The sequence below is a fragment of the Myotis davidii genome, unplaced genomic scaffold, assembly GCF_000327345.1.
Source record: "Myotis davidii unplaced genomic scaffold, ASM32734v1 scaffold573, whole genome shotgun sequence".
In the NCBI taxonomy this organism is placed as follows: domain Eukaryota; kingdom Metazoa; phylum Chordata; class Mammalia; order Chiroptera; family Vespertilionidae; genus Myotis; species Myotis davidii.
Genome location: NW_006285997.1, coordinates 3,349,122 through 3,359,212, shown reverse-complemented (window position 1 = coordinate 3,359,212; position 10,091 = coordinate 3,349,122). Strand labels below are relative to the sequence as shown.

At 40.5% G+C, this 10,091-nt stretch overlaps 1 protein-coding gene across 3 annotated transcripts in view; it reads right to left on the bottom strand.

Moving 5' to 3' along the window:
* DPY19L1 (dpy-19 like 1 (C. elegans)) overlaps window positions 1–10,091 on the bottom strand; it is a 52,114-nt gene that overhangs the window by 36,999 nt on the left and 5,024 nt on the right. For 2 of the 3 annotated variants that reach the window (XM_015559707.1, XM_015559708.1), the window contains exons 2-6: window positions 7,075–7,099; window positions 6,410–6,497; window positions 4,179–4,316; window positions 1,164–1,284; window positions 474–567 (exon numbers count right to left, since the gene is read on the bottom strand). In XM_015559707.1, the coding sequence (XP_015415193.1) occupies window positions 474–567; window positions 1,164–1,284; window positions 4,179–4,316; window positions 6,410–6,497; window positions 7,075–7,099 (466 nt within the window). Of the gene's footprint in view, window positions 1–473; window positions 568–1,163; window positions 1,285–4,178; window positions 4,317–4,703; window positions 4,763–6,409; window positions 6,498–7,074; window positions 7,100–10,091 lie in introns of those variants that run through there. The other variant, XM_015559709.1, reaches the window with a different exon arrangement.

Below are 10,091 nucleotides of genomic sequence, written 5' to 3'. Positions count from 1 at the left end.
CTGGGACCCTTGAGTCCGCAGGCCGACGCTCTATCCACTGAGCCAAACCGGTTAGGGCAGGAGTGCTGCTCAATTACTAGTAAATCAGGTCGGATGGTAAATACCTGCACAGAATATATTCCTAGTTTAACATTAGAAAAGAGCCACTGACGTCACCTGGTAATGAGTGGTCCTTCCCATTACATTTTATGTAAATAACACATATTGCTTATGCTCAAATGCTTACGAATACCTAAAATGTATCACATAAGCCCACCATGTTGTATTTAAACCTCTAATGATTTTCAGTTTGGCTGGCCATGACAATGGTGAAATCATCCAAATGGGAAGTAATTTTATATCTACAAGCAGATATATCAGAAATGACATTGTTATAAAACTGAACCACATTTTAATGCTACTCTCACTGTTTAGATTATTCTAGTAAACATTATTAAAACACAAACTAAAATATTCTCAATGAACAGTCTTACCTTAAGTATGTGCCATAAATGAAGAATAATGCCATCATCAGTCCATTTAAAAGAAAAATGACAGCAACATAAAAGCAAGCAGGATCTCCCAATCCTTTAAATGAACAAAACATATGCTCTAGAAATTACTTCATGCATCTGGCAGTTTATAGTAAACATGCTTATTTTGAAAATGGTTGCCTTGGTTTCCATCCATACACACACCACTACTGCGGCCCTCAGATGGAAGGGGAACAGCCGTGGAGACACTCCTCGTGCGGGAGTACGGGGTCTACCCCCGGCTTTCGGGTCTCCTAGGCTTGTGACTACTTCAGCAGAGAACGCAGAAGCCACACCATGTGACTGCTGAGACGAGGTCCCAAGTGGCCACCTGAGGTGCACGCTATCCAAAAGCCAAGCTGCCTGGCAAGGGAACGTGCCAGCGCCCCAGCTGAGCCCCGCCTCGCAGTCACCGCGGCCCAGGAGCCAGAAGGAACATGTAGCACCCCCAGGTGACACCAGTCTTCCCAGCCACTGGGGGCCAGCCGAGGCCTCTCACATCAGGGAAACGGACCAGCCCTGCAGCCCCGCCCACATCCTGACTCCTCAAGTCCGTAAGCAGAATAAAATGGTGGTTGTTCAGATCGTACGTTAGGGTAAGTCTATTGGGCTGCAACAACCTACTGGACAAGGTCGCAGAGAGAAACTTGCCTTCACAGCTCTCGATGGGGCTGAGTCCTTCCCCTCTGGTGACCGTCCAGCAGATCTTGGTCTGAATGCCAATGAAGTCCATTATTTTGGTATAAATTCGGTACCAGCTGGCTAAGATGACCTAATTTTTAAAAAATAGAGACATTATGAGGAAAGATATTAGCCCCTAAAGTTTCATTACTGGAATAGTTTTAAGATACTTGATCATTGTCCAATTTTCCCTTCCGGTACCATCTACTGGGCATCTCTAAAGTCTACTAAGGTGAGCCTCACACTCCCCAACACAGACTCCTCGCTGGTCAGTCCTCAACACTCACCCACCAGCAAGAATAAAATATAACCAGAAACATGCAAGATTTATATGGCCAAGAGCTATAAAACTACTGAGGAACACAGAAGAGTTGAACAATCAGAGAGATGTCTTCCTGAATAGATCTGATTTTTTGAGATGTGAATTCTCCCTCAAATTAATTCATACACATAAAACAATACTAAACAAATTTCAAGTATCTGTCAGGAACTTTTATCTAGAAGAATTACAAAAAGGAGAGAACTGAAGAGGCTGTCCTAACACCTAATAAAGTATTACTTACAATTAAAAAAGTGTGATCCTGGCACAAGAATAGCCAACAGATCAAAGCACCCCATGTGGGTGGTGGACTGCCACCCAGACCTCCAGGCCTGAGGCCCTCCTGCTCCAGCAGCTGGGAGAATGGTAGCTGGCAGCTCTCAGCTGAGTCCCTCTCTGGGAACTACCCTCTGCTAATGCGCAAATTCACTAAAGGTCACACTCACTGCCCAAGGACCACTACATCCTTTAAATAACTAGTCCCAGAGCCCTTGCCTCCAGGTAGGACAACTGTGCAAAGCCCTCCCAGCTCCAGGGCTCCCATGGGATTGGCTGCTGTCTTTATATTGACTGCATCACAGCCCAAGTCCTTCTCCTGCCTAACCCTGCTTCCTTCTTCCACCTCCTGGCACTGACCCTAAGGGCATCCCTTCCACACACGTCCTGCAGGAAATCTCAATCTCAAAGTCTGCCTCAGGACCTCAACCGAAGGCCATATTAAATACAAAGTCCAAAACAGAAGCAAGTGCCCTAGCTGCTTTGACTCAATGGATAGAGCATCAGCCTGTGGGCTGAAGGGTCCCGGGTTCGATTCTGGTCAAGGGCACATGCCTGAGTTGCAGGCTCAATCCCTAGTAGAGGGCGTGCAGGAGGCAGCCGACCACTGATTCTCTCTCATTATTGATGTTTCCCTCTCTCTCTCTTTCCAGCTCCTTCCCTCTCTGAACTCAATAAAGATATATGTAAAAAATAAAAACAAAAACAGAAGCATAAATGTACAATAATGTTGTATATAATAATGAATGTGGGGAGAAGATGGTGCACACATCCAAGTGGTAGGTCACATAGACGACCACTGTGAAAAAATATTAGACTCTACCCCACACTATACTAAAACAAACTCCAGATAAACTAAAAATGTAAATCTTAACAACATAATTGTCACAATTAAAAAGATTTTTTAATATATGAATAAAAGAAAATAATTAAAACAATTCACAGATATAACACATACACATCATGCACAAAGCTAAAAGGCTAACAAAAAGCTGGGGGAAAATGTTGTATCCATATAACATAGTATTAACATTCTCCACATAATAAATGAGCTCTTATAAAATTTCAATGGCAATTTAGACAAAGGGCATAAAAATGTACTTTTTAAAGTGAAAATGCATTTTTTCCTGTAAATTCATACACACACACAGAGAGAGAGAGCAAAGGATTACTCACAGTAGCAAGGACTCAGTAAACAAGCTTCTCACAAACACTGCCAGGGGAATTTCAGCTGCTGTAACCTAGCTGGCAAGCACTTTGGCGACATGTACAACCATTCAAATATGTATTCTGTTCAACTCAACAGCTCCACATCAACAGGTTACAGTGCAAAAAATAAGGATATTTTTTACAAGTGCAAAGACTGAGTTCAAAATGCTTACTGCAGTGTTAGGATATTTTAAACAGTTGAAAACAAGCAGAATTTTCATAAAAGATGAACTAAATAAACATGGTACATTGCGCACACAGCCATTAAAAAGGATGTTATGGAAAAGATGACATGGGAAATGGTTATAAATAGTCTTAAAAGACAAAAGGCATTTATTTTACAAACACGTGCCATGTGATCCCATCTTTCTTGGGATCCTCTTTCTGCAGAAGCAATGTGTCCGTGGTTATAGAAAGTCCTCAGGAAGCAGGAGAGCACTGAGCCGGGGGGGGCAGTTGACTGGCTGGCCTGTCTGCCCATCCATCAGCCGGGCTAACTCACTGACCTGCAAGTTCAACTCCTCTCATCACTGGGAGACGAGCGGGAGCCCCACTCGGTACTGGTACTGAGCCAGGGCTCGGGACCCTGCAGAAACCAAGGCCTCCGGCCCTGGCATCAGGCCCGTGCTGCTGGCAGCCGGTGTGCTAAAAAGGGAGCCAGGGGAAGTGGGCACAACTGGAGCACCACCCATCAGGTCAGAGGCGAGCCCTGAGGAAGGCACGGCTCCGCTGGGCCCTGGAGGAGTGCAGGGATGTGTCGCCTGAAAGCAAGGATGGTAAAGGAGAGGCCAAACCAGTTACTGATGTCACTGCCTTCCTCCCTGCCTGGAGGGTGGGCCACGGAAGAATATACCTCCCGTTACAGGAAGCATCCCAGAGAAGGAAGAAGCACAGTGGCCAGTGACACGTGACATGAACGGTGCTGCCCTGTCACACTCCCCTCAAGCACACCACCCAGACAATCTGCACATTTCCTACGCCACCGTCAGAACAGTCCCCACTACATCTGTTAACACCCTTCAAACTAATGATGCTCTTCACACTCCTTTCCAAGAGATACACTCCCTTTTAAAATAGAATAAAATTTATTTTGAATCATATCTGTGATTTAGAATCAGCATTTAATACAAATAACACTCTTTTTTCAAGTAAGACAATCATAATTAAAAAATCTAACTTACCTCAGGGTAAAGATTGAACCTTTTTAATGTATTAATAACAAGGGGATATTCAGTCAGCTTATCATTCATAATCATCCACACTCCGTTCAAAAACGAGGGTGCTTCCACAATAGTCTTGAAGTAGGAATAATACAATCCCTGAAATAAGCACATATTATAGTTATAATAAAAAGCACATAATTACTGTACCTCTTATTAGCTTTAAAAAAGCATAAATTACACTGTGTTTCAAAAACAAAGCAATCAAGTAAGTAATAGCTAAAATCAACTTCACAGGTTTCTAACCACTGATAAATTCTTAAGTTGCAAAAACCTACAGATTTTAATATAACGTTGTCTTAACTAAAACAAATGGGTTCAAAAGAGCTTCAAAAATAGTTTCTACATTAAAAAAATAATAATATAGCTCAGCATACCTCATTTAAGAAAACCCATATAATGTAAGTGTTGGAGGAGGCTATCTTATGAATAGGGTGAGTGGTTTGCTATGGGACTTAAAATTTACTATGAGCCACAAACTCTTACCTGGCCAAAAATGTTTCTCCTAACAGCTTATTTGAATTCTTGTTCTGTAGGTTTGATTTTGGAATTATGTAAATATCTTACTAATCATAAAATTATAAATTTAAATACCTACATGTCAAAAAAATTTTAAAGAAAGAAATTAACTATCAAGTTGGGAGATGATTTCCAATAACTTTAAGATATAGCAATTTTACTGTGCATCCCTACTATGTATCCTTAAGTCATATTGAAATGCAAGAAAGTCCTAATTTGTTTTCAGCTATCATACTTTAATCACATTTTTAACAATACCTTTGGCACTATTATTCTTCAAAAGTAAGTAATTTCAAACCAAGATTCTCAGGCTAACAGAAAAGATACGAATTTAATATAAAATAAGTAAAAACCAAGAAATACTAAATTTGAATTTAAAAATATGAAGATAAATTCACGATTTATTTTCTCTTAAAAAGACTGTTTCCTAATTCTAATTTATTTAAAAGGCCAATCGAACATAAAATAGCAGCAATGAGCATATCTAGCACCAAAACTGTGGTCTCTAAATACCATTTGCCACGGAAAGGAATCAGGGCTCCTTGAAAAACTGGACAACTCCAGGTCAGGAGATAAAATGTCTACAGGACCAGAAAGTAAGGAAGCTACAGGACACTGGTGAGGTCCTGTCAAGGGGACAGAGAGCCAACTGCAAGGCTCTCAGCACCTACAGACGGGTAAGTTTATACAACGTCCAACCCATCAGATCATAATGAGAAGATGCAAGAGAACCTACTAATTTTTCCGAAAAGTGGTATCTAGAAGGAATCAAGAAGGACCCCGCCTTACATGTATGAGGTACACCCCAGAGAAACCAAATAAGTATTATGGGAAAGTCCTTTATAGAAGAGTTACAGTCAATAATGCAGAAAAGGTAATAAAATAGATAGTCATCACCTGGAAATCCTAGTGAAATAACTGATCTAGGGTGAGGGCCAGCTATGACAATACCTAAAGCCACTGATCAATCTCAACATCACAGAAAGTGAGACAACCAGTGACGCATACCTCTTCACCTGGTACAGCCAGTGCACAGCCCCACTTCTGAAGTATCAAAAATCAAACCTTCAGCTATCGAGACTCTTATCTATCAATTTCCAGGACATTTGGGACAGTGGAACATATTAAATACATGAATTACTGAGGGTAATTCTATAGGACAAATGGCCAGGCTTCTTCAAAACATAAATAGCAAGGAAAACAAAAATGAAAGAGGAACTTATAGATTGAAAGGCTTAAGAGAGAAATAAGAGATACATCAACTAAATGCAATGTTTGGATCCTGATTCAAACATACCAAACACACTAACTGTAAAAAAAAAGTCAATCGAGATATTTACACAGGGATTGACACTCGATGTTATTAAAAACTGCTGTTCACTGTTTTCAAGCGTGATAAAGGGACTGTCATCAACAAAAAAGTCCTTCCCAAAAGATACATATGAGTGTTTACAGATGAAATGATGTAAGGCTGACGTTTGCTTTGGGGGGGGTGGGGGTGAGGTGTGGATGAAACGAGAAATGGCTGTGTCCTGGGTGCTAACCTGGGGGATGAGGAGATGGAAGGTGTCCACTCTTTCTACTCTGGAACATCGTTGAAAATCTCCATAAGAAAAAGCTTAACATTTTTAGATTTCTAAAATACTACAATCAAATACCACATGAAAACTAACCATTTCGGTGCGAAAAGCCATCTCCCTTTCCAATGTTGAGAGGTGAGAAAAATGACGATCATTTTCAAAGAGGTGTGTTATGTGGCTCCTGCAAAAACAAGAGCAACTATGCTGAAACTTACTAATAATTATCTAATAATCTGCAGATAATTTCATAACAACATGCAAATACAATGGGACCCATATTTGTTTTTCTGCTCAGTATGTCTTACGTCGGTACTAAAACTTCTCTCTATAAGAAAACACATTCAAGTTAGATTTTAAAGTTAAAATGAACCAGAAAATACTTTAAGCCAAGTACAATAAAATTTGTAGACTATAAATGTCATTGAATTGCCATTTCAGAAATGTCTGATTAATGAAATTCATATTTCTCTCTATCCAGAAGATTAAAAAATTAATCTTCGCAACATGAACACTATACTAATGTTAAGCGAAATAGAGTCTCAAATATAACCTCTTCAATAATGAATCTCTTTATTAAAAAATTCTATTATTCTGACCTGATTTATCAATTAAACTACTTTTTCAGACTCCTGTGTTGCATGTGATTATATATATTCACCCTGATCATACTGAAATGATCCCCTTATAGCGAAGGATGATAGCGAAGGTAAGTTATAACGATCTGCAGAAAGAGGACCACAGGAGAAAAACAATCTTACCAGTGCAGCACGGCGGCAACGGCAGCTGGAAGGGAAAAAATATTAGATTATTATGGTAACATAAAGAAATGTTTTCAACTTAACGGAAACCATTACAAAGATATGCACGGGTAGGGATGCATAAGTGTTGGAATTGGAGGGGCTGGGAGAAGAGTATTGTCTCTCCAAAAGAAGCCCCAGGACTCTGCTTAAAATACCAGTTGGCTGAATTGCAAAGGAATTAAGCAAATGCGGCATACGTCTACAATTTTCACTCGCTCTTTCGACAAAATATATGAAGGCCTATTATTTGCCCCAAACTGTACAAGGTGGCCTCTGAGGGAAACATCCACAAACAGCGCCGTGAGAGGAGCAGCCAATGGCGAGGGGCCGGGGCGGACACAAACAGGGAGCGGTAGCTTTCCCATGGTGCTGTACTACCTGAGTTCTGATGACACATGTGACTATTTTTAAACAAACTTAAAATGAAATAAAGAAAGGAGAGGTGGAGAGGGAAAGGGAGTGAAGAAAAGGAAAGAGCGAGAACACAGGCTAATAATAAAGTCAGTATATGAGAATTGTTAACGAACAGACTGAAGTGGAGCGGAGCCCGCAGCAGCGAACCATGACTTAATGCCAAACGTAGCTGCAGCTTCGGCTTGTGCAGGAACGCAGCCTGTAACCAGTCAACCTGGAGTCACTCGCTGCAGGAAGGCCCTTCCCGTCCCCTCAGGAGGGCAACCCTGGCTGAAACAATGCGCTCTTGGCTAATAACGCCACCACCCCACGTTCCATCCCACACCCCCCACATCTCACCCCACTCCCCCCACATCCCACCCCTGCCTTAAAAAACCTTTCCTTTCCAGCCGAGCTCCTTTCTACTTGCTGGATGGGAGGCTGCCCAATTCATGAATCATTCAATAAAGCCGATTAGATCTTTAAAATTTACCCATTTGAATTGTTGTTATTTAACAGAATCAATAGTTTGCTTTCTGTCCAAGTACAAAGAACCTATTAAGATGAATCTAGAAAGTACCATTCAGTTCTTTTATATCTCAAAGTTCACCTTACTGCAGGCTTCTGATTAAATAATTACTAAGGAACCGGACAATGAAAATAGCTCAGGTCTTTGCCTTATTCTTAAAGAAGTGTTTATATCTTTAAAATAATACACTTTGCCTAGGAGATAGGCAAAGGGTTACTCTCTAGATCAATGAACCTGCAAATATTGAACGAGGCTTATCACTTGACATTTGTTTGTATATGATACTTTGACCTTTGGAAATTTTGATTTTTTTTCTTGTGGACAAATACGATCCGCTTCCTTTTCATTCAAGACTTCACCCCACCATAATACAATGTGGGCTTTGCGTTCTCAATGATCTAACCATAATGTTCTGAATAAATCACTCTTCTCTCACAGAACGTAAAGCCACCTTTATCTTACTGAAGACCTGTCATACTTTGATAATCCCTTTGAGAATATAATTGGGATTCCATTTATAAATTAATTTCGGAAGAACCCACACGTTTACAGTATAATTCCATATGTTCACATCCATACACGTGATATATACCCTCCATTATTCATCTTGCTTTTCAAGTGCCCTTGACAAAAATCCTATCAGTGGAGTTAATACATCTTTAATACAGTCAATTCATATTTCTTATTAAGTCTTCCTGGGAATTTAACGTTTTTCTCTGCTAATATCCACAAAATCATGTTTTCATTATATACACTAGATATTGTTAATGTATTTATTTTTCAAGTGTATTTATTTTGTAATACATGTATTTGTGGATTTTTTACTAAACAATTAATTTGTAGAGATTTTTTGGTTTGTCATCTTCAATTCTCCATTTTAAACAATATTATTTGAAAATAATAACGTTGCTCCTATTTTATATTTTGAGTGTTAGTTTCTTCTTCCCATTTGACAATAAACTTGTAGAATACTAAGCGACTCTCTAAAAGAGTGCATCCTGTGTTTTGCTGACTAACAGCATTGATTTCACGCTATACCTTTAATTTGGCCTTGACCGCCACAATTCCCGGGTGATGAACAGGATTTCTCAAGGCCATCATCCCTCTACTTTCTCAGGAGAAGGGTGGACGGTACAAAGTGGCCTGTGGTTCCTTCTGTAACACCTTCCATTCAATTCCTACAGCACCAGAGTCAACAATTCCTGGAGTTCTTGGCATCTGGATGGCACTCCTTCACAGTCTCTGGGTCCATTAATGATGTGCTCAACATTGTAAATGCCTTTGTTCATCTTCATGTAGTAGTAAGCATAATAAAGTAGCTAATATTTGAATTCTTATTACAGGCCAGAAACGTTTAGTGCTTTACTTGAACTACCTCAATCTGTAGATATAGGCAGTATGTTTTATAGAAGCTATCTATATATATAAAAGGCTAATATGCTAAGTGTCCAACAGTCCAACCAGTTGTTATGATGTACACTGACCACCAGGGGGGAGATGCTCAACACAGAAGCTGCCATAACGTGCACTGGTCATTTATAGAGAAACGGGCCTGGCACTCACAAAGCAACACTCAGCTTCCCCCAGTGGGACACAGGCCCCACCACCACCCCAGAGAGACAGCCCACCAAATCGCAGAATCACAGTCGATGTTGCCGAGACCCCATGGCGCAAAATGAGGCTCACAGCTCAGCCCAGCCCCTAAATGGTGGCTATGGGCACCAAGTTAATGATGTCATGAAGCAATGCCCAGCTTCCTCTCCCTAGTGACTGGCCTCCTTGGAGTTTCTTCAGCCCAGGAACACAACTTACTTTATAGCCAGGTTGAAACATTTCACACTTTAACTACCGTATTTGCCGGCGTATAAGACGACTGGGCGTATAAGACGACCCCCTAACATTTCCACTCAAAATACAGAGTTTGTTATATACTCGCCGTATAAGACTACCCCCCTCTTCCGCACACCTTCCACACACCAAATAAAAGGTAAAACAATATCAGATTTGATTTTAACATTTTAATTTATATTCAAATGCTTATGACATGCAGGCA